General features: G+C 40.3%; 3 protein-coding genes across 6 annotated transcripts in view; 2 read left to right on the top strand and 1 right to left on the bottom strand.

Moving 5' to 3' along the window:
* LOC136244975 (uncharacterized) overlaps nucleotides 1-25,747 on the top strand; it is a gene marked incomplete in the record, with an annotated part of 57,243 nt that overhangs the window by 20,580 nt on the left and 10,916 nt on the right.
* LOC136244976 (uncharacterized) lies at nucleotides 166-2,544 on the top strand. 2 transcript variants are annotated; one of them, XM_066036500.1, is made up of 4 exons: nucleotides 166-850; nucleotides 906-1,057; nucleotides 1,118-2,051; nucleotides 2,102-2,544. In XM_066036500.1, the coding sequence occupies exons 3-4, from the start codon at nucleotides 1,539-1,541 to the stop codon at nucleotides 2,165-2,167; spliced, it is 579 nt and encodes a 192-aa protein (XP_065892572.1). In that variant the 5' UTR covers nucleotides 166-850; nucleotides 906-1,057; nucleotides 1,118-1,538; the 3' UTR covers nucleotides 2,168-2,544. Both variants share the same exon structure in this region; 1 of them encodes a protein (XP_065892572.1).
* On the bottom strand, nucleotides 2,371-25,747 carry LOC136244978 (uncharacterized). 3 transcript variants are annotated; one of them, XR_010695680.1, is made up of 5 exons: nucleotides 25,619-25,747; nucleotides 25,273-25,554; nucleotides 3,007-3,235; nucleotides 2,899-2,952; nucleotides 2,371-2,763 (listed from the first exon to the last, which is right to left on the bottom strand). XR_010695680.1 is itself a non-coding variant. In XM_066036503.1 (4 exons), exons 1-4 carry the CDS (start codon nucleotides 3,352-3,354, stop codon nucleotides 2,456-2,458), a joined length of 597 nt encoding a protein of 198 aa, XP_065892575.1. In that variant the 5' UTR covers nucleotides 3,355-3,401; the 3' UTR covers nucleotides 2,371-2,455. The 3 variants fall into 3 exon arrangements, 2 of the variants coding, with proteins under 2 accessions (XP_065892575.1, XP_065892576.1); XM_066036503.1 differs by lacking the exons at nucleotides 25,273-25,554; nucleotides 25,619-25,747 and adding an exon at nucleotides 3,349-3,401; XM_066036504.1 differs by lacking the exons at nucleotides 2,899-2,952; nucleotides 25,273-25,554; nucleotides 25,619-25,747 and adding an exon at nucleotides 3,349-3,401.

The raw sequence follows: 25,747 nt of genomic DNA, 5'->3' as shown, positions 1-25,747 counted from the left end.
TGTGAGTACAAAATTCATATGTTTTGTATTTATCATGTCTATTCTCAGCTGTTGGAGGCCGTGGAAACCGGTGGAACATGATTACCATCCATATGGGCAAGTGAATGTACACTGTATTAGTAAATTTAGATGTTTCTTTTCTCCTGTAGCTTTAGCCATTTATACATGCAGCTCTGCAGCTTACAAAGCTCTACAAAGTTTTGAAATCCTAAAATTACAATCCAAGTCCACCATGCAAGCATACACTGGAGCTTTCATGCATGCTCCGGGAGCAAGTAATGTCTGCATTGTTGAGCAAGTATCTCAGTATGTTTTGTTCAAAGAAGAGTTTCGAAAGAATGGACGGCAGGAACCTAAATCTGATGGAGCCTTGATATTCGATGAAGTGAAAGTGGCCTGTCAGTTAATGTGGAACTCCCAGAATCACCAACTGATGGGGTTAGCAATGACATCCAAGGATATGGAATCTTTAAGTGACATCTACCGAATTCTTAAAAATCCTGAAGCTAACCAAACATCTTATATCTTGCAATTTATTTGGAGGGACCTTACCAGCAGCTATGACATAGTGGGTCCATACTATACATCTGCTGCCTCAGTGGAAGCCAAATTTGTAGTGGCTTGTGTTTTTGAGACCATTAGGCTTTTTCAGCATCATGGTCTGAAAACTAGTGTGTTGGTATGCGATGGTGGATCTTCAAATATTTCTGCAATCAAAGCAAGTCATGACCACCATGGGGCATATTCAATAAAACAAGAAGGAGTTGACAGATACAAAGTGGAGCCTTGGATGGTTAATCCATATAATCCTCCAAACAAGATTTTTTGGTTGATTTGCCCATCCCACCAGGTAACAGTAAAATATTAATTGATTGGGTTGATTTTGTGGGATACTTTTTTTGTAGCTGAAAAACATGGTTAATGCATTGTTTTCTTCTAAACAAGGAGGTACAAAGCAGTTTAAACAGGGAAAAGGCACAGAGTTTGGGTGGAAAGCCATTATTGACTTGTATAAAAGGACGATGGATAAATCGAAAAATCCAAGTAACAACACTGGGTAAGTACAGTATAAATGCTGCATGATAAGGGTGTACATGAATTTTATTACTACCTTTAGAACGGTGAAAAGTGTAGCAAAACAGACTACAGAGAAGCAGACACAGGGTCCAAGAAAAGGTGCACAAGCTGATAATGAGCTAGCCCAGATGTCAGAAAGTTCCTTACCTCCAACAAAGAAGAGAAAATCAAAAGCGATGAACTAGAGAGAGAGAGGAGTTATTGGCATCTTTGAATTCTATAGATTTCTCTGTGTTTCAAAGCGAGGTTTGTGTCAAGTTTGATGAACAATTTTTTCCTGAAAAGCTAAAAGAATTTACCGGTATACTTCGTGATACAGAGCAACCCCTTAAGGACATCATTATGAGCCACCGACTGTGTTTTGTTGGTTTATATAAAGAATGTAAAAGGGGCCAGACCCATTCTTTCAGTTTCAGTGGCAAAAGTACTGCAGTGCTTTCTTACTAGGCAGCCAATATGCCATGTCAGAAATTGGGTTGAATGATTCTGCTGGTTATCAGATTGGTGAATCTCGAGCAATTTGGCTGAGATTCTGTGAAGAGAACGAAGTGCCTGTCCCAGCAAGTAATCCTGTAATAATGACAATATCATCAGCATTGTATCACTGTTTACTTGATCATGTTAACTGTTTTCAGTGTAACAGTTTTAGTACCACAAGTTCTACAACTCAGGAAGCTGATGGAGATGATGTGTATTTTCTTTTCGGTGGTGCTGCTATATCAGACATGCTGCATCTTCATTACAAACATATCAAGAATTACAAAGATAGTCAGAGGGATATCTTATCTCAGAAAATATCAATTCTACACTGTATGAATTCCAAGGATAAAGTCAACATACCAAGTTACCTGAAGTATTGTGATCAAGGATACATGTATTCTATTTTGATACCATTTTTGAGAGAACTGGATACTGCAGTTAAGGAGATTGTAAATCTTGATGGGCTACACCAGGAAGGGGACAATTTAATTAAGGTTAGTTTGGAATTGGACGTAAATAATTGTCAATGACCATTTCCATCTAGGTAGCACATGAAAGAATACATGGACAGCCAAAATTTTTTGATGCTTTTACAGAGACATTGTCCTAACTTGACAACTGTGTATTCCGAAGATGCATTAAGAAGTGTTTTCGACACATTTACAAGGAAGATTTGTAATACAAGAATTCAAGAATTCTTGTCAGCAACTAAACAACAACTGGCAACAAAGAAAGGCTTGGGTTCAACAGTTGATGTAAATTTGAGAGCTAAACTACTAGTGCATCATATCCAATTAGAAACTAAGATAGGAAGTAACAACTGATAGTTTTTAAAACTCTATTATGCAAATAATGTAATGTAATAATGCTTTATTATGTAAACAATGTAATTAAAAAACTATACAGATTTTTTATTATATGCCTTTCTCTCCAAAGGGGTTTCTACTATAGTCAATTTTTCATCCCTGTAGCTTACACCACTATGGTGTGAAACAGCACACTGCTTGATGAGATGAACAGCACGAGCAGTGGTATAATTTACAGAGTCCAGTTTCCCACCAGCCGTAAACTTGTACTGGCTAAATAAACTTTCCACTGCTGATCCTGACAAGCGCAAGGGAGAGACGAAATAAGTGGGGTATGTTGCTAAAAACCACCTGCAGAATGCTCGGAATCCATACACATCAATTCTTAGTAGGTCCCATGCTGTTAAACAAACAAAATACAAACAGTGAATAAGTGACAAACGACCTTGACACAAAATTGTCTGGCTAATAAAAAGTACACAATCACTTAAGTCGACTGCTGCATTTTTTTTCTGATGCTATACAGTAAACATACTTTGCCAAAAGAGGAATGATCGTTGGGTTGATGATGTATGGGGATATTTTGGATCTAAAAACCAACAGTTCAATATCATAATTGCAAAATACCGAATCAATACTGTACCTTCCTTCAGTATAGAAGTTAGCCACCCAGAAAAGTAGTCATACCCCTTTGTAATGTTCTGCAGTATCTCGCTGTCCAAGTTTCTGATACGATCATGGGACAGGAACCCCCATTCAAAAATCAAGCTACATGCTTCCAAGTAAGCCAAAGTCTCCTGCACTTCAGAAGCATCGTCTGGTGGAGGATACTGGTTCACATACCAAAAGAGCTCTCCCAGGACTTGCTCTTGCTGTGTATATATAAAATAAGTTACATTTGGCGTGTTTGCATGAAGCATGTATTTCATGAAATAATACATGCAGTCATAAAATATACATGAAATCTCAGATTTATAATGTTTACCTGCATGATCTTTGCTGGCAGCACATTAAGTGTGGTCCACGAGTCTCATAAACAGTGAGCCTCTCTTAATCGCGGAACCGTTCTTGCCTGATTGTTGTGTTCTCCTCATTGCTGTAGCAGTTTCTACTAAACATTCAATGGATCTAGACTGTGACTCTGCTGCATCGATATTGCCGTTTGCTACGCTATATTGAACAGAGTTGTTACGTGCAAACCAATTTTTTTGTTGCAACTAAACTTACTTCTCATTATTACTCGAAGTATTTGCCTTATCTGTACCTTTACTTCTCGCTTTACTTCTCGTAATTCTTTTCACACTTTCCAACGACGCCATGCCTTATATTGACACTCGTTAAAACTGATGCATGTGACAGCGCATACCGCCTATCAATAGACCATATGCATGCCGTAAGTTTCTAAATATCTCGTGATTTTTAGTGACGTAATAATAGTTGACGGTGAACGGATAATGGCTGAAAGTGATGAATCATATCGTTCCCGGACTGTTGAACAGCTGAAAGCCTTCTTACGAGAAAGGCGGATTCCACTGTCAGGGAACAAGAAAGAACTGGTTCAAAAAGTGTCGGATATTGTGCACACAGACAGGCTCGAGGAAGATATCGAAGCTATACCATTCCAGAATACCGAGTTCCCACCGCCTCCTGGCTTCGACAAGCTGCCAGCTGATAACTGGGTTGATGATGACCTTCCTCTCGTCATGGAAAGCAGTGTTACCACGTATCTAAAGGCACGAAGTGGCTACACAAAGAACTTTCGTACGGGAGTTCGTTTATGCCAATGTGGACACTTGTTTGATCTGGAGATGGTTAAGTCAGCTACTACTACCCACATCAAGGCCAAGTGCAGACCAACCATGAGAAAGGAACCTGCATTTTATTCACTTTTTGTGGAGGTAAAGAATGGTATACCAACAGCTGCTAACTGTAAATGCCCTGCTGGGGAGACCCAGACTTGCGTGCATGTTGCTGCACTTCTTATTACTTTATCAGAAGTCACTCCAAACTCATGTACAAGTATGCGTTGTGCATGGTCTAGGCCTACACAGGGTGGAAAGCCATCCTTTGTCACCGACTTAGATTTTGGACAGTCATCGCTAACTGGGTACGTTGAATACACTGGACCTGTGCTGCAAGTAGAAGACTTGCTACAACAATTGGAGAGTGCTGGATGTGATGTGGGAGTGCAACAGTACTTTAACCAGGAAGCTGATAGAGGCAGTCAGTCAGTTCCGCCACCAAGTAACAATCCAGTTTTGATTGACCTCATTGACAAATTGCGTGATTTAGCTGCAACCCAAGATCTTTCAGTAGATGATCTAGTTGAGGCCTTGAAACCAACAGCTGAAGAAGTGGAGCTAGTACAAAGCATGAGCGTTGGCCAAAGAAATAATCCGCTATGGTTAGATGCAAGGCAGTGGTGGGTGACATCTAGCAACTTGGGAAAGTCTGTAACAGGTCTTTTAGTCAGTCGTACCCTCCGTCACTAGTGAAATCACTTCTTGGAGACTATGGTTTTCCTACGACTGCAGCTTTGCAGTGGGGATGTGATCACGAGACAGATGCCATTGAACAGTATGTACAATTCACAGGAGCCACTGTTAAGGAATGTGGAGTTTTTTTGAGTGAAGACTTTCGGTATTTGGCCACAACTCCTGACGGCATTATTCAGCTTGAAAACGGAAAATTTGCTGTGCTAGAAGTCAAATGCCCTTATAAACATCGACAGAACTTGATTGAAGTGGCCTGTGAAGATAAGGCTTTTTGCCTGTCGAAATCAGATGATCAAGTACAACTAAACCGACAGCACAACTACTACTTTCAAGTCACAGGGCAGATCGCACTTACAAAAGCTGAGTTTTGCGATTTCGTTGTCTGGACAGAAGTAGACATTCACATTGAACGAGTTCTACTTGACGCTGCTCTGTGGACGGAAATGAAGGAAAGACTTGCTCATTTTTACTATACATGTTTAGGTGTACAAGCATTGGATAGATTATGTAATATGTGATGCAATCAGCACTTCTGTCCTTTAAATGATTGATTTTTGTAACCATTGTAATTGTAATTACTTATCAATGTAATATTAATTGGAAGTTACAAGTTCTTAAAAATGGCACACATAGCTACTTGATGAGTTTTTGTTTTAAATTACATAATGCACATACAATGACAAGCATATCATCAACTATCCTTTTGTTAGTGCGGTTTGACAGCGTTTCAGAGAAAACTTTATATTCCTTCAACCTTTTGATGGCATTTTCCACTCTGATTCTTGCACTGGCTATTAATCGGGATTGCATGCCTTCCTGTGCAGAAAGACGTCCTTCACTTAGGAAACTAGGAATAGTTAAAAAGCATCTTTTCTGGGCAAAGAGGTCTCTTGCATTGTACCCCTTATCAGCCAGCACCCTTTGCCCTGGTTTAAGCTGCTCCAAAATCCCACTGTGTTGGATAGTAAACCGGTCACTACTGTTGCCAGAAAATCCTGGTGAAGCAAAAATAAAAACACCTGTAAAAGTATCGATACTGACTAGGTATTTTACAGTGTTGTGACTTTTATAATCACTGTAAGATGACTTCTGGGATTCCAAGTTACTAGGCCTCTGTATAAAAATTTCAGTGCCATCTATTATACCGACTGCATTTGGCAATAAATTGTATGGTGGTTCAGTGGGCCCTATATTAGTTTGTGGCCACCTTATAAGTGTATTCAGTTGCGTTCGCAATAGTGGTATCCACTGGTTCAGTGTACGGGAGACTGAACTCTGGCCAATGTTGAACCTACAAGCTAAATCACTTTGTGGGAAGTTGTGACGAAGCCGCATCAGCACAAGAAGCAACTTCTGTGCTGTAGACAACTCATCACTTGCTTTCTTTTTTCGTGATACTGGTTGTAACCATGCTACCAGGCATTCAAATATTTGACGAGAAATACCAGTATACATTAGTACTTGGCAATCATTAAGTAAAGCCAAATCCAACCGCTGCACTGTTGTATTCAAAGTTTCAATAATTCGTTTCAGTTGTAAATTTTCTAAACGCAACTTAGCATTTTCTTGCTCCAGCTGATTGGGAGAAACAGAAACAGCATTTGCAGGAACATTTTCAGGCTCAGGTTCATGTTCAGTATTGCCATGGCTCACAGAAATGATCCCTGTGGATTGTTCTAGTTCTGTGTCGTGGTCTCTAATAAATCCATCAACAGGACAAGATACATCTAAATCACCAACCCCTGTACTGCTAAAATGTGCAGTATCATGACCGTCCACACTACATGTAACATCACCTTCCACACTACGTGTAACATCACCTTCCACACTACGTGTAACATCACCTTCCACACTACGTGTAAGGTCACCTTCCACACTACGTGTAACATCACCTTCCACACTACCGTGTAATGTCACCTTCCACACTACCGTGTAATGTCACCTTCCACACTACGTGTAACGTCACCTTCCACACTACGTGTAACGTCACCTTCCACACTACGTGTAACGTCACCTTCCACACTACGTGTAACGTCACCTTCCACACTACGTGTAACGTCACCTTCCACACTACGTGTAACGTCACCTTCCACACTACGTGTAACGTCACCTTCCACACTACGTGTAACGTCACCTTCCACACTACGTGTAACGTCACCTTCCACACTACGTGTAACGTCACCTTCCACACTACGTGTAACGTCACCTTCCACACCACGTGTAACGTCACCTTCCACACTACGTGTAACGTCACCTTCCACACTACGTGTAACGTCACCTTCCACACTACGTGTAACATCTTGAACTTCTCCAGAAGTTGAGCATCCTCTCTGTAACACTCTTCTTCTCTTTGGAGGAGGAGTAGAACCACAGCTATTAGGCTTTTTAAAATAGACTGGAATAACATCTCTGTTCCCTTTTTATTATGGCAAGCCCATATACAACACTGTCGTCTAGACATGAGCTTTCAGTGTCACACTGTATGCCTCGCAAAACTACAACTCGATAGTCGATCACAATCAACTTTTTTTTGAAAAAATTTCTGTTCGAGTTTTTAGACTGCGCATATAGTCTATTAGCTAGGGCGTGCGCATTGCAGATTAACACCAAGAGGTCATAATAGAAAGGTAATCAACAATTCTGTGAAGGAAGCCAGTTCGCCCTATTATACTTAACGGGTTCATTTTTGATAAGGCATATTGAAGTAAGACACTCTCTCTCTTATTATGGACTCTTGGTATTACCCTTCCAGATGTTCAAAAGAGAAGCTGCATCAAAATTTATAGAGAAACTTTTTTGAAGATAATGAAGTGAATTGGAGCATATCGTGTTTTGCTAAACAAAAGCAGGTAAAGAACAATTATTATAAAGGCAGATAAAGCTTGAGATGGTCTTCAACAAATACACAAAGCTCTGAATCTTGTACTCCACAGACTTTGCGTCTTCTAGATACATAATGGAACTGATTATAACACCAGTCATGCCAATACTGGAAACTGTAGTAATTCTTTTAAATAACAAAATGCTGTTGAGATACCCTGCACTACTGATAATGTGAACCAGTAGTAATGTATAGATTCAAAGAGGATGTGTGACCAACAAGTACATATAGGATAATATGAGAATCAGTGTAAATAAGGTGTATACAGTATGTATGTATACAACTGAATGAATTTACAACCAGCTGAAGGTGATATCACTGGAATAATAGGCTGAGTCTTTGGTTGAGCCAGATCAGCAGAAAGTGCACAAGCACAATTGATTTTGAATAATGATAAACAGTATGGTTGGTATGCTGTATATGATTTACCATGTATACATCATGTATTGAGCAAACAGTAACTGTAACTCAACGTGAGCTTCATTGCCATCCTCCGTTTGGTTATACATCAAGGGTACATATTGTATTTATTGAAAATGACTGTGATACCCCATTTGAGCTAGGTGATATTTATGTGTCAATTATAATTTTTTTGACACACATTACTGTATATTCAAAGAAGAGCCATGCTTTCTTAATACACAAAAAGAAGCTTGAAGAAATACATGAAGAAATTTTTGATGCATTAAGTAGAGAAGCAAACATACAAGCAAACTACCTACTCCACTGGTGACAGATGGTGAACAAGCATTAATTAACACAATTGAAAGAAAGCTTCCAAATACAGTTAGGTGTTGGAACCACACAATAACCAACATGAAACATGTAGCTGATTAAAAAGAAAGGAGATTACTATGACTTTGTAGTTTATTGCAAAGATTTAAAGCTTTTATTCATGTCCACAGATGAAAAATCCTACAATACTTTATTGAATGCAAGAAGAAAGGTATGGGATAATGAATTCACAGAGTATTACATAAATAATATTCACAGTAATATTTCAAACATTGGGCAATGTGGCCTAGACAATATATCAGCCATACACTGGAATCAAAGATTGGGAGAATTAGAAGCCAGTGTGACAGCTTTGTTTTATGAATACACCAGCTCCAAGTATATTACATCCATGAAATAAGAAGCATGGCAGGAAAGCATTTAAAACACACTAGTTGATTGCACAGATGATGGTACTACATTATACACTCATCCTAATCAAATTGTGCACTGCATTCTTACAAGTCAGCAACAATCAGGCAGTTCTGGTATAGGAGCAAGACAAAAAAAAACAAAAAACAACAACAACTGATAACCAACATAGCCCACTTGTCCTCAAATTTACAAGCTGTTGAAATTTTTAAAATAAAAATATAGTTTTTAACACTTAAATGCAAGTATTTATTGTTGTAGGACATTGCACAAAAAGGACAAATCCTGCAAATGAAAGATATGTGTCTGCTGAACCTAAGCTACTGGGGCACAGGTTGTTATATCTACTGCGTCTAATCAAAGGGTTGCTCTTTTGCTACACAGAGAAACACTTTGTTAACTGTTAGACAGGTCTTGGCAAAGTACCCTGACCTTCCAACAGTAAAGATGACACTGATAATGCTAAACTGAAATTGTTCTTTGCTAAATCCAAAAACGAATTGACTAAGTTAAGAATGGAAGTAGATAATTTACGAAAACCTAACATTATGTCACCCATTGGCATATTATGCAGTTGGGGTGTCTAACATTCATCAAACAGACACACCAATGATGTATAATTGCGCATACTCTGGAAAAAAACATACATCAATATTGGCATATATACTGCATTTACGTAAAACGCCACCATGGGGTGGATTTAATGACTTATTGTTGTATTTATTGCTATTTTAATATACACGAACACATCAATACTAAACCTGCATTAAGAATGAATGCAGACCTTGACCTACTGCCATCTAATGTATCCCGGCCTCCACCTCCAGAAGAACCTTCATCTTCAGAAGCGACTTCACTGCCTACAAGAAAAAGGCAAAGAAGTAACACAGTACAGGAAATTCTGCCACACATGGTCCTCTCAGATATTGATGATGATAATGACGATGGTAGATGAGGAAGGGAAGCCGTTGCAGAGGTCGAAAAGACTAAAAAGGGCTGTGATATGTGTGTCATGATCTGACAGACCAGGGTCTTAAATCTGGTAGATCCTTGGTCTGTCAGATAATGATTCAAATTCTCTCTATTTCTGTAGTAATGGTGTATAGATGACTACTTTACTGTTGTGTTTGCAAGAGGATCAAATCCATGCTTGATGATAGGGTAGCTTTTTAGTGAGTCTTTGTGAGTGTAGTTAGTGTGCATATTTGCAAAATATTATAGAAATTATATAGGTATTACCCTTCCAGATGTTCAAAAGAGAAGCTGCATCAAAATTGAGAGAAACTTTTTTGAAGATAACGAAGTGAATTGGCGCATATCATGTTTTGCTAAACAAAAGCAGGTAAAGAACAATTATTATAAAGGCTAAGCTTGAGATGGCCTTCAACCAATACACAAAGCTCTGAATCTTGTACTCCACAGACTTTGTGTCTTCTAGATACATAATGGAACTGATTATAACACCAGTCCTGCCAATACTGGAAACTAGTAATTCTTTTAAATAACAAAATACATGAAGAAATTTTTGATGCATTAAGTAGAGAAGCAAACATACAAGCAAACTACCTACTCCACTGGTGACAGATGGTGAACAAGCATTAATTAACACAATTGAAAGAAAGCTTCCAAATACAGTTAGGTGTTGGAACCACACAATAACCAACATGAAACATGTAGCTGATTAAAAAGAAAGGAGATTACTATGACTTTGTAGTTTATTGCAAAGATTTAAAGCTTTTATTCATGTCCACAGATGAAAAATCCTACAATACTTTATTGAATGCAAGAAGAAAGGTATGGGACAATGAATTCACAGAGTATTACATAAACAATATTCACAGTAATATTTCAAACATTGGGCAATGTGGCCTAGAAAATAAATCAGCCATACACTGGAATCAAAGATTGGGAGAATTAGAAGCCAGTGTGACAGCTTTGTTTTATGAATACACCAGCTCCAAGTATATTACATCCATGAAATTAGAAGCATGGCAGGAAAGCATTTAAAACACACTAGTTGATTGCACAGATGATGGTACTACATTATACACTCATCCTAATCAAATTGTGCACTGCATTCTTACAAGTCAGCAACAATCAGGCAGTTCTGGTATAGGAGCAAGACAAAACAAAAAACAACAACAACTGATAACCAACATAGCCCACTTGTCCCGAATTTACAAGCTGTTGAAATTTAAAAAATAAAAGTATAGTTTTTAACACTTAAATGCAAGTATTTATTGTTGTAGGACATGGCACAAAAAGGACAAATCCTGCAAATGAAAGATATGTGTCTGCTGAACCTAAGCTACTGGGGCACAGGTTGTTATACCTACTGCGTCTAATCAAAGGGTTGCTCTTTTGCTACACAGAGAAACACTTTGTTAACTGTTAGACAGGTCTTGGCAAAGTACCCTGAGCTGATGGCTGAAAGCAATGCCGGTACCCTACACAAGGAGTGTGCCCGATATAATGAGATGTATTTCTAGTGGCATACATGGGGGCTTACCAGCATTACCCCAAAGAGAGCTGTTTCAGGTGGAAAAATTTGGTCATATGAGGGACCTGGTTGTCCACATCAGCACCAGCATCATTGCTAGACACAAAGTTTGTCTGGTATAATACACAGTTGTGCAGATGTGTACAGGTTGTGCGAGATGTTCTGTGATCAATCCCCCTATAAATTCTGGCCAAAGATCAATACGAAGAGCACTACCACAGCGTGATCCGTGTAGGCTACCCATACTTCACTTAAGATGTCAACGTCTACTGACCAGAAGCTGGACGAGCTCAAGGAGCTGTTCGCCTGTTCGATCGCAACCATGCAGAAAACCCACGAGGAGACCTGCAAAGCTATGGGCGACAAGCTGACAAAGTTGGAGGAAGACCTCGCAGCCACGAAGGCACAGCAAGAAGACGCGACCGAGCGCACAATGAAACGCGCCAGGAGAGAACGCCCGCTCCAGTTCAACAGGACCGGCCATGAGGAGCAATTCCATTTAACCTGCAGGTGCAGGATAGTATCTCCGCAGCAGCTCGGGAAGTTGGAGGTGACTGACCGCGACAAGGCGGTGATCGACAAAGCCAGGGAAGAACGTGCGGCCGCTTTTAATGACTGTCAAAAGATGATCCGCCTGGCAGACTCCTCGGAAAATGGCTGGGGCGCGGCAAGGGAGTACAAGGGAATGTACAATTTTGCTGACAATGAGGAGGATAACACTAAAATGGTGAATTGTGATTGATCGGCTGGGGTGAAAAAGCGACGTATGACAGCTTCCCAACAAGTCTCAAAGAGGCATACTAGACAGATAGCCAGCTTGGGCCGGGAATTACCCCCAGCCGATGTCACCGGCCCCAGCCTTTATCCCAATACCCCAACTGATGCCGCACTGCCCGCCACAGAAACCCCGAGGCACACCAGGACCATGCTTCCAGTGTGGGGAGATGGGCCATCTGAGGGCAAGTTGCCCCAGGACTCAACGACCGTATCCTTCTAGTAGTAATAATTACGTGTTGCATGCAGATATTTTGTGTCCCGATAATGGTATGGTGCGTAGTGATGATACTGTAGCTCATGTAAATATGGAACATGGTCTGCCAAGGAAGCATTGTGACTCTAGTATATCATATAACCACAATGTGTGTGGCAGTGGGGCTTTACCTTCAGTACCCTCTTCAACCCATGGGAAAGACAAAGGTCAGGGCATGACAAGTGTAAATGAGAGTTCCCAGATAATAGCTAACTCAACCTTTGAAGCTCTAAGCAGAAAAGCTCTTTCAGGTGGTATTGACCCCAGATGTGTCAACAAGCCTTATGAAGAAAATTGCTTCCCTGGCCAAGGTCGCAGAACACCTACAAACACTGAATGTAATGAAACACTGAATGATGTGTCAACACCCAATGTAAATGATCCAGTTGATTCCCCACAACCCTTAGAACAAGTAGAGCTGTCTAGATCCTGGGAAATTGAGGGTAGGGAACAGATAGAGGATGTTCGGGGCAGGTTAAAGACCAACATAGGTTTTTGGCAGCAAAATCTAGAGCCAGCACCCTGGATCTTGGATTGTATCAGTAAGGGTTATAAACTCCCCCTCAAGCTTGTCCCGGGTTCCTTCATTAAGAAAAACCAGGACTCTGCATTAAAAAATCAAGAGTTTGTCATAGAAGCCCTTAGAGAGCTAGAGGCCAATAGGTATATTGAGAAAGTGGATGACCAGCCCCACATCTGTAGCCCCCTAGGCTAGCTATCAGTAGTCGAGAATTGGAAAGGCAAATCCCGATTGGTCATAAACCTCCGCTACTTAAATCAGTTCTTATGGAAAGATAAATTCAAATATGAGGACCTCCGGGTAGCCATGCTATACTCTGATGCCAGCGATACTGGTTATGGTGGCTATACAGTTGAGCATGGTTACCACATGGCCCAGGGACTATGGACCCAGGATGAGGCGACCCGTAGCTCCACCTGGCGTGAACTTCGGGCAGTGAGGATGGTTTTAGAGTCCCTCATGGAAATTCTAAAAAACAACGTGTACGTTGGTTCACTGATAACCAGAACTTGGTAAGAATTCTCCAGACCGGGAGCAAGAAGCAAGACCTCCAATGTGAGGCATTGGCTATTTTCTCAATGACCCTAAAGTACCAAATGCGAATAGAACCTGAATGGATTCCACGAACTCTGAACCACCAGGCTGATTGGTTGAGCCGTAATGAAGACTATGATGACTGGGCTATCCACCAACACATCTTTAAGATGATAGATAACATCTAGGGCCCCATTCAGAAGACTGCTTTGCATGCTGTTACAATGCCCACGTAAGTCGTTTTAACTCCCGCTTCTGGAATGCTGGGACAGAAGCCGTAGATGCTTTTACATGTGACTGGTCAGGTGAAGTCAACTGGATGTGCCCCCCTCCTTACCTGATCCCAAGAACCATAAGACATGCCCTAAACACAATAACATGTGGCACCCTACTGGTCCCCAACTGGCCCTCAGCCCCCTTCTGGCCTATGTTATTCCCTTCTATGGGAACAGTGGCTCCTTTTGTGGCAGATGTGAAAGTTTTGTCAATGTCAGAACTTGTGATAATCCCAGGCAGGTCAGGCTCAAGCCTATTTAATGGACCCCCTAATACAGATATGCTAGCCTTAAAAATTGTCCCACCAAGCCGACCAAGTCTGTAGTGTCCGTTCCCCATCCCATGGTGGCATACACATACTATATATATGTATTGCTTGTTAAGACTCCACGGTACGCGTGTGTAAATATGTATAATAATTCTGTTTGTAATCCCCCATCCCCCCCCCCCCCCCCCCCCAAAAAAAAAAAAAAAATAAATATTAATAACAAAATAAAAATGTTTGCCAGTCTGAGTGATGGAGTATGTGTTACCAGTCTGAGCACCGGAGTATGTGTTACCAGTCTGAGTGCTGGAGTATGTGTTACCAGTCTGAGCACTGGAGTATGTGTTGCCAGTTTGAGGTATGTGTTACCAGTCTGAGCACTGGAGTATCTGTTACCAGTCTGAGTATCGTATTATGTTTTGCCACTACTGGTTTGAGCACTGGAAGCTGCACATGATATCAAGCACATGTGGCAATAATCTGTGATGAAAAACCTGAATAATCTATGTGTCCCCCCTCCAGATGTCCTGGCCTTGGGAAGCTGGCAAACACTAAAGACCCAGGAGGATCCGAGGTTGAAGCAGCTTGCAGAAGGGCTCTATGACACGGTCCTATGAGGAAAAGCTGCCTCTACCACCAAGAAATACCTTAGTGGCTTTAGGAGATGGAAGGCATGGGCAACACGCCACAAGTTACAGGTATTCCAGCTAAAGTGTGCCACATTGTCCTTTACTTAGAGCACCTGGGGGAGACTAAAGGTTCAAAGGCTGCTATAGAAGAGGCTGTAAATGCCTTGGCCTGTGCACACTCCTTATCAGGTCTGCTATCCCCAACAGCAAGTCCCTTTGTGCAAATAGTACTCGACGGGCTAAAGAGAGCTCATGCCAAGCCAGTAAAAAAGAAGGAGCCTTTTACGGTTGAGATGCTGAAGGCAATCGCTGATGATGCGATACAGACAGATTCCCTAGCTGACACATGTCTTGCAGCTGCTTGTTTGCTGGCCTTCGCTGGTTTTCTTAGATACGATGAGATATCAAACATTCGGCCATGTGAGATCCAGTTCAAAGCTGACCATATTTCCATCAAGATCCCTAGGAGTAATGGTGATCAACTTCGCCAGGGTGATCAGGTAGTTATAGCCAGAACTAATTCAACCTCCTGCCCTATTGCGATGCTAGATCGGTACATGGTTAAGGCTAAGATCCCAGCAGATAGCAGCTTATTCCTCTTCCGCCCAATAGTTGCAGGAAAGATCCCCAGACTACGAGATTCTGGTAAGCTGTCTCGCTCTATTCTTAGTGAACTTTTGAGGGAAAAGCTGGACAAGCTTGGCTTTGTTGCAGTAGAGATCAGTCCCCACAGTCTCAGGGCAGAGGGGCAACAGCAGCCGCAGAGGCCGGGGTTCCTGATCGCCTCTTCCAGCGCCACGGACGGTGGAGGTCTGAAAAAGCCAAGGATGGATATGTAAAGGACTCACATGAAAAACGGTTATCAGTTTCCAAGAAATTAGGCCTGTAACTACTGTATTTGTAATGACATCATATGTTCTTCATAGGTGATCATTTTTTTTCCCTCATAGGTGATCGTACTGACCACTCTTTGTGACTCTAGAGTGTTGACAAGTCATTATTAGTTGGTAGCCGCACTTAGCAGCTACGTAAGCCCAAGGTTCATGAAATGAGGTGCTGAATTGTGGTAGTGGGGTGTGAATTGGGTGGTTATACATAGTATGAGGAAGGAGGTGTATTTTCTGTCGGTTGAACGAAGAGAATTAGACGGAAAATAACCTCTTTCCGGAATACTCAGCTCACGTGCCCAGCACGTGGGGTCAGTAGTGTGGTATATAAATGGGAATGTGTGAACATGTGCTCACTTCTACATTGCTGTTTCCAAGTGTAGGCTACATCCCGCCCACCCGCCTTGGGTGTTTTCCTTGACTAGAGTTCAGCTGACTGGAGCAGAATTGAGGGCTTTGCTGTGGACTATCGATGCACACAATTTTTCATGCTAATTCTGTTTTCTGAGTGTGGTATGCACATAGTTTTTTCCAGGCAGGCCAAAAAACAAAAAAAAAGTTGTGAAAGGTCTGTCTGGTTTTTTCCCTTGGTCCCACTTGGGCACAGTGGTTCCAAAATTAATTGCACTGTGCAGGCCCCCACCCTCATAGATCACACAGTTGTGTTATGTAGTCTTTAGTGTAATGCCGATAGTTGTATGTGTTGTAGTGTTGACAAGTCATTATTAGTTGGTAGCCACACTTAGCAGCTACGTAAGCCCAAGGTTCATGAAATGGGGTGCTGAATTGCGGTAGTGGGGTGTGAATTGGGTGGTCATACATAGTATGAGGAAGGAGAAAGCACTGTTTCTCTATTATTACCTTGATGTACAGATCCATTGACTGTTGCAAAGCTACCACCAAGATTCCTTTGTGACGTAGAAACAGCAGACCGTCTTGTTTCCAAGGCTAAGCAACTGATTCATAACAAGACAACAAATATTACTGAGAACTTTATGTCCATAAGGTAATATCAAGAGTACATAATAAGAGGCCTCTTTATTACGTACTCTTAGTAATATCCATTTTGTATGTAAACTCACTGATTGAAATACTCAATTTTAGATGCACAATGGATGGAGGGAAATTTTTCAATCGAGATCTTTTGAACATCGGTCAATGGCTGCTGCATTACGAGTGCAACATGGTACAGAATGGACTATCCCTGTTATGCACTCTATGGGTATCACATCAGGACTGGAAAAATTGGAGAAAGTCACCAGCAGGAGGAAGCGGAAACATGATCTTGACTCAGCACAAAAAGTTTCCCTGAAATATAAGAAACAGAGGCTTGAAGTACATTACGGTGCTTCTGTAGCTAACTCCTCACCAGACTCTTCATTCGGCAGTATGCCTGCAGAAAGAGACCTGACCCAGGATGAGCTGCTGCGACTCTGCAGGGAACACCTGCAAAGAATGAAGATGTCTGTTGAGGAGATTAATGACATAATTAAGGCAACTACTGACCAGGCTGAAGATGATTCAGGGGAATGGTTCGTGCTGCGTTAGGAACCTGTGACTGTTTCTTTCTTTGGTGAAATCATCAAGAAACGAAGTTCCTTTGTTCCACTGGTGAAGAAAATCCGATACAAAAACAAATTCCCCCAGACAGCTGCCATGAGGTACGGCCATGACAATGAGCCTATTGCACGGGAAGCATACACTGCTAAGCTTCAGATGGAGCACCATAGTGGAGTTGTTGTCAACAGGACAGGTTTTCACATTGACCACTTGGTATGTACTACAGATAATCAACATATTGATATACATACACCAACCCATGGGTAGTTTCACCTAAATTTTCTGTAAGGTAGAACTGCTGATTATGTGCAAGCCATAATACATGTTAGGGTGTTATTTCATTATAAAAATTAATGGCATGTCTTTTCTTTACAGAACAGATGGTTAGGAGCATCACCAGATGGGCTGGTGTTTGATCCCAGTGAAGCCAATCCCCATGGGCTGGTTGAAATTAAGTACCCAGCTCGTGCAGAAACAATTTCATTGATTGACTTATGCACAGACACTACACACAAGCCATCAACCTTTTCCTGCAGCACGCTGACGGTGTATTTCACTTGAAGAAGAATCACAACTACTATTTCCAAGTACAGGGACAACTCAATGTAACCAGAAAGTCGTGGTGTGATTTTGTTGTGTGGACTCCTTCAGAAATCTCCGTTGAAAGGATACAATACGATGACGAACTGTGGAGAAACAAGATGTATCCACGACTGCGACATTTCTTTATGACTGCACTGCTACCTGAGATCGTCAGTCCCTGAAACAAGATCGACAAGATTAGAGAGAATGTTCCTTTCGATGGATCCACTGGGGAAACTTTATAGACTGCTTCACATCTCTTAACGCATCGCATTTTTGCTCACAATAACAACATAATAGAATTCATTGTTGTCCACCATATAATGCTGAGTCATAATGTATCACACGCACAAATTGCGCCGCATGCTTTCGCGGTTAGGATAAACAAGTAATTCTTCAATTCTATGTTTCTAGCGAGCTGATGGATGAAATACAGTAAAATTCTGTAGGGATATAGTTAAATACTAACATTACAAATCTATGAATTCGCCATGTTGATATCTTCATCCTGGCGAATGATGGCGGTCTTGGCTTCCCGGTGAAGAGCGGTTCAGCTGTTTCTGTTATCCCTACGAAAAAAAGAAATCCATAGATTTGTTACTACCATTGTACTAACCTGGTGTGTGAAAGCTTGTTGGAATGAGTTGCTTAACGCGTCGTAAACATTGCTGCGAAGTAAGCGGTAATGGCCTATTATTGCCCTTCCTTCGTGTAACACATCAGCTTGAAAATCACTGTGACAATTACAATCATGGTGGGTACTAAGCATGCCACTAAGGAAGTTGTAGTGTTTCACATACGCTTGCTTTGATGGCCTTTAGATTTTCATTACATACGTGGGTTACTGCTAGACCGCCACCTTAAACTTCAACAGTAACCAACATTTTGAGTTTAACCCTACTCCTTTGTAGGATTGAACTCATTATGACATCTGGGTTCAACAACCTGACCATATGGAAAGGGTACTAATGAAGATGCTTGAACAATAGAGGTTTCTTGCTAAGGAACCTGCTGGGCAACCATTCCTTATATGGTGTATAGTGTATAACTTCCAAGAATACATATACATACTAGGGGGACAAAAAATTATTTAAACAAGTAGAATAGGGATTGAAGTTGTGATTCTGAAAAAACTGCATAAACAAGAAGTAATAGGGATGGTAATTCACAATACTGCTTACTACATCAATACAAGCTAAACAGCTTGATTTGTGTACATTGAATTCAAGATTCCTATTTTGACTTTTTGTTACACAGTTTTTTTTAGAATCACAACTTCGATCCCTATTCTACTTGTTTAAATTCACAATTTTTTGTCCCACTAGTTTCTGAAAATTTCATGTCCATGCACATGGACAACACAATTTTATGGCTGGTGTGCACTGCATGCAGTATTATAATACTGTTGCATGGATTTCATGACGCAAATTATATTTGCTTTTATTGTAGTGCGGAGAATTGATAGACTTCCCAAAGAAAGAACACCTGTCAAACCAGTTTACCCAGTTACACGCATGTGCCGGAGCCTTGAAAAGTGGAACGCTCTCTGTGAGTTTTAAAGTAAGTTCACTACTGAGCAATTGCTGATTATTGTGTTTATTCACAGTATAATTCATAAACAAATACTGACTGTATTTATTCCGTCTATGTTATGATGTTGGAACTAATAGTCCAAGTATTCTACCTTGGCTCAAACAAAAACAGATCACAGCCCCCAATAGTGAATAACATTAGAGTCATTTATAGATTTGAGGTTCGTTTTGCCTCGTTATAAGGAGTTTTTAAAAATAGTTGTTCCAATACTGAAAAAAGACGGGGTTAGAATACGTAGTATTGGAACACTATTTTTGCTGTGTTTATAGCTATCGTGAAGAGGATACTGAGATGGAGACCTACAGTTAGCGTCATGAATACCAAGCACGATCAGGAACTGTGCATACTTTTGTAGTGGCTGAATCGACTGAATTAGAAAGTGACTCGGATGGTAATGTAGAGGAGCAGCACGATTTGCAAGAAATGGCAACTCCAATGACTGACATTATGATGCATATCATGATAATCTACATTTATATATACACGGAAAATGCTATGTTAATTGTGATCATTTTTACAAATTAATCATTCAACAATCTTATCAGGCTTGCTCCATGATGCTCAAGCATCTGTCTACTAGCTACAGGTAGAGTGTATGTACTCATGATCAGTCTTATGGAATAGCTATAGACTCTGAAAAGGCATGATCATGAAACAGGCTGTATTCACCCAACGTGTTAAATGCTTTGATCTACAACAATAAAGGCATTGCTAGCATTGAAATTATATAGCTGGAAAACCCTACCTATCTGTAAAAAGTAGCTATCTGTAGCTATTATTTAGTCTTCTCGTGCAGATCCTTAAGGCAATCTTTTGATCATGTATGAAGGAGACACGCCTAGCTTATAAGGTCTGATATATATATCAAGGGGTTCCCTATAAAGCGGTAGCGCGGCGCTGCTCATTTTAAAAAGTAAAACCCACAATCAAAAATAATAAGTCGAGAAAATTACTGATTGTGAGTATTACACATGTATAGAGCTAGTGTGTTTTAATCACGATAGTTTAACAAGTAGTTATGGATCGATTTATTACTAAATGCAAATGTACATGTGTTGAACCAATTCTTATAACTGATAGCAGTGATAAAGTCTACAGCTGGCAAGAAGACAATGATGACAACAACAGCTGGCAAGGCAACGCAGACAAGAACACCAAGAAGAGTAAGAATAATGACAACTACGAGAGAAACGACAAGACAAGCCACGAGAACGACGACAGGACAAGTAGTTATGACAGCGACGGCAAGACAAGCAGACAAGCCACAAGAACGAGACAGGACAAGCTATGAAAATGAAGTCCGGACAACTTACAAAAGCGACAACTAGGCAAGCAATAACGGAAAAGGTTACGAGAGCATGGAGAGCGATGATGATAACCAAGAGAGTGATGATGTTGTAGTTAGTATTATAACTAGGCCAAGCACTGCAGGAGCAGTTGTAATTGATGATAACACTCAAGGTCATAGCAGTCACTGTGCTATAAACTGTACAGACCAGACAACCAGTAGAAATGTACAGGAGCACACTACAGGCCATGGCCAATCAACTGCAGAATCACAAGGCTTTTCACGAAGCCATTCTAAGCATTTGATTGGTTATGACAGAAAGTGGGAAACTGAGTTTCCATGGTTAGACAGATGATGATGGTAAGGCTGTAGGTATGCTTTGTAAGTTGTGCAGAAAGCACTCATCCATTTCGCTTTCACACTTGGTAGGTTTTTGCATCTGATGGAGCAAGTGTTATGACTGGTTGTCACAATGAAGTGGCTGTTCGACTGGCTAGAAAGCAACCATTACTTACCAGCATACATTGTGTAGCACATCGCTTAGCACTGGCTGCATCTCAAGCAGGTGATGATGTTCGATATATTTCTAACACTTTCAAACCAACACTGCAACAACTTTTTTATTTCTATGAGAACAGTGCTGTCAGAATGGCTGGATTAAAAGCCATTGAACAACTGCTGCAAACTAAGGAGCTAAAATTGAAGACACACACTGGCTGTCAGTTGACAATGCCTGTCAAACACTAGTTAAAGTTTTACCAGCTGTGATAACCAGTCTGGAAAGTGAAGCTGAAGACAGAGGGCAAGCTTTGGCTCATGGTTTGTGCAAAGTAGTCAAACAGTTCAAGTTCATTGCAACTCTGTACATGACGTGTGATGTGTTGCTAGTCGACTCTCATTTGAGTCGAATATTCCAATATCCAGATATCGACTTGTCAGTATTGCAGAAATTGGAATCAACTACTATCAAGGAGCTGAAAAATCTAAGAGAACATTGTGGTGCCCAATTGAAAAAGCTAGATACTGATTTGAAGTCTTCATTGTCAGCTTTCAACATCTCTTACAATGCTGAATCTTTGATGGAATAATGATCACAGTGACGTAATTCCATCAGTAGACTTTCTCTCAATTGCTTATCCATAACCTTCAAAAATTCTTGACACTGGTAAGTTAGCATCTTTCTCAGTATTTAATCCCAAAGATCTACCTGAATCATCTGAAAAGGCCAGCGAAGAACAGTATGGAGAAGACAAGGTAACTCATCTTGGTGAACTTTATGGCAATGGAGAGCCGCCTCTTATTTCCAATGTTGGTTTGTCGCATGAGTGGACCAACCTTAGGGTATATATGATCCTTCACTGTAAAACTAAATCAATGAAGGAAATGTTAAAGCTGCTGGCAAATCAAGGTAGTTCACTGCACTTGGTTTATCCAAACTTTGCTGTACTAAGCCGCATATGTTTAACCTTACCTATCAGTACAGCAGATTGTGAGGACCTTTTCCACAATGCGCAGAATCAAGTCGCGTTTGAGGAGCCAAATGAACAATGACACTCTCAATGATTGCATGAAATATCCATAGATGGTCCAGCAATGCAAGACTTTGATTTCGATTCAGCTGTGAAGAAGTGGTCAAAGCTAAAGAACCGACGTATCTTTCAGTAACAATTGTTATGTACTTCTATATAACATGTTTATTTGATTATGCACGTATTATATATTATGTACATTTAATTAATCAATTTCTTATGATTATGAAAACTAATAACTAATAAAATCCTTACAACTATCTACATTATTATCCTCATGCATATCACTATGCATGGACAAATTCACTAGAGGTTATGGTCTTGATCCTTTCTGTTTTGATACATGTCACAGTAGCTGCAAAAACCTGTAAAGTGCTACAAAATGGCCCTCAAATACAATCTTAGAGGCCTTTATTTTCAAAAATTTCCTGGGGGGGGGGATGCCCCAGACCCCCCTAGTTTCGCGTGTTCCGCATACAAGTTTAATATCTACTCTCACACCGCTCTACTTAAAATTTCTAGGGAACCCCCTGCATTATACTGGAAGGCTATACTGTTTTCTTACGCAAATTCTTTCCCCCAAAGCCTCAGAGCGGCCCTTAATTTCAAATGCATCCAAAGGGGACACATCCCCCTTTGATTCGAAGGGTTACGCTAGCTTACGAGGCTTGCTATGTTGATTCTTGGCTGTAGTGGTTCTTAGGACAGTGGTAAAAATGTGGTTTTAGTGACCGGCTATGTGCCACACACCCTTCACTGATGTGAGTTGAAGAAATCTAAAATGTTCAGCAACAAATTTCAGTGAGCACCATTTAAGTTTAATGTTTAGTTTAATACATCTTGATGCGGTTAAGTCCCATGCATTGCTTCACATGGCATTTTTGAAACTTATATTTTTGCTTTTATGGCTTCGTGAGTGAATGGCGTCTCAAACCATGACTCTTGCTCTACTGTATATCTCACAATCACCTTAGAAAGCAAAGATTTTAATCAGTTTAGTGCTGAGCGATAATAGAAAATTCATTATCACGATAGATATTGAGTATTCATGATATGATAATATCACGATAATCACACTTTGAATGATCTTCAGTCAAATTCCAAGTATTCAATGTATAAATAAACATGTTAAGCATAATTAACACCATCATAGATTACTATTTTCTTGTAAGTACATTAATTAGGTAATCAATTGCATGGGTGGCTGATATTTCTACAACTTTGGTTACAGCCTTGCAACCAAATTTTTCCATGATAAAGAAAGCCAAGTATAAAATAGCTAAGCCAGATTCTCAAGCAGCCATTTTAGTGGAATTCTAGACCCTTCGCAAAGCAATTGACTAATTGCGTGGGCGAGCAATAAATCTACACAGCTTGTTATAGCCTTGCAGACTAACATTTTGCGAATAAGCAAGCCTAAAAAGTTACAAAACAGTTAAATAAACTTGGTAACAATGTTTCTAGTAATCTTACAGCAATATCGCAATAGTAAGCTGTAATTATGTTGTATCACAATAATGAGTTTTTGATCGCGAGTATCATACTATCGATATTATCACTCAGCTCTAATTTTAATACCACAAATACCTGGGTAGGAATGATTTTAAAATATGCCATAGGTTTTTAGTACTGACATCTACTTCCTATGGGCTGTAGACGTGCAAAATAAAATGGAGATTCGGAACAACTTTGGAAACTTTTAAAAACTATCAAAACCACTTCTCTTGTGTTTTATACTTCCAGGTCAGCCTATACAACATTAGAGGAAGGTTTGGAAGGTTTTGAAACACACCCAAAGCTTGGAAGGCTGCTTTTGGCGTGCGTTCTATTAGAGAATTTTGAAAATTTTTGTCCTGATCCCTATTATGAACCACAATAGGTTCATGATATTCAAATACACATATAGCTATATGCAAATGTGTATCACAGAAGCATACATTCCCTCATGTGTAAGACTTGCAAGTCTTCAAGCAAGATTTTGGCATGGAAATGTCTTTTTCTTCCAAGTCACTTTGCAGTCTTGCAAGGATCTTGCCACTTGTTTCTCCCTGGGTTCATACACAGAGCGAGTTTTTAAGATGTAATGCAACAATATTACACGAACTAATATATTACTTTAAATGAAAAAATAACAAGTAATATATAACAGATATTACATCAGGAAATTGTAACGCATCGTTTCTTTTTAATGTGCATTGTATCCAGTATGTGATTGGCTGCATTTTGGGCCCTGAAAACACTGAAGATGGCTGTACAGGCAAGAACATATGTGACCGGATTTGCGAAAAGGTACCTTTTTCACACATTTTACATGCCAGCAAACAAAATGATGTAACACTTGACTCCTTGTACTGATTAACTTGTTCTTAGTTTCAAAATGCAGCCAGATACTTTAGCTACACTAATGAAACAGTTCAGGCAATTACATGCTATGATCAAAACGTTATGACACTTCACAATTCAAAAAATGGGTCAAATTTTGTGTGTGAAAAAGGTACCTTTTCGCAAATCCGGTCACATATAAAGAGTGATAGTGTATGGGAAGTGCCCTTGAGACCAAGGTACCGCAACAAAGTATGTTTTAGAGGCTGTACTACGTGACTCTGTCACTTGTAGGTTGGGAGCATGTATTAGGTGGTTGGATTAATTTATGGCTTGTAAGGAACAAATGTAATATGTAATATATTACTAGTTACAGCCCTCAAGTAACGCATAATGTGTAACTCTATGTGTAACTCTACTTTTTCTGGGAGTAATGTGTAACTGTAACGGCGTTACATTGTATAGAAGTAACTAGTTACAATTTAGAGTAGCAACACAAAATCTGTTCATACACTGGTAGGTATTAGTACATGTAAGAAATATTTCATTGTAATCTACGAACTTGTGATCTGTTGTGTACTACACTGGCTGGACAATGTGGTGGTGCATTGAAGAAGTACTTATGCTGGCAAATTTGAAAGGCACAACACACACACACACTATATAAACCAGATACACAAAACACCACTATGATGGTTCCATTACACTGTGAATATTTATAGTCACCTCTACTTGTAAAGTGGTGAAGCCTTTCAGATTTACTAGTAGGCAGTTCTTCAGGGTCAATTGTTACAATGGACCACCACATTATACAGCCATCACAGCACACAACAGATTACAAATTCTTATCACAGATTGTGATTGCTTCTTACATGCAGCCAGAAAATCTGGTTGAAGATGACTAGTCTAATCGTTATTCCGGTTGTTCACTGGTCTGGTCAGTCCAGGGAGATCTCTATAAACTCCACCGTGATGACTGATGTCGATATGCAAAGAAACGCAACGAAGCAGCGATTCACAGAATCGTTACGATTTCGTACCTGGGTAGTATGGTACTCCAGTTATATTTTGCACGTCAAAGAGGCTAGGAACAGTGAGCGAACGTAGGTGAACAATAAGGCACTCAACCGCAGGATGGCTTTTGTCGACTCGGCCTGTAAAGAAACAACAAAAGAAACGCAATGAAGCAGGATTCACAGCATTGTTACGATTTCTTACCTGGCTAGTATATATGGTACTCCAGTTCGTCAAAGAGGCTAGGAACGAGCCAGTTCAGTGAGTGAGCAAGCGAGGGTGAACAATACCGTAAAGGCATGAAGCGGCCATAAACCGTGTTATCACGTGAAC

Source organism: Dysidea avara, chromosome 14 (genome assembly GCF_963678975.1).
Source record: "Dysidea avara chromosome 14, odDysAvar1.4, whole genome shotgun sequence".
Taxonomy (NCBI): domain Eukaryota; kingdom Metazoa; phylum Porifera; class Demospongiae; order Dictyoceratida; family Dysideidae; genus Dysidea; species Dysidea avara.
This window is presented reverse-complemented; position numbering and strand designations above follow the sequence as displayed.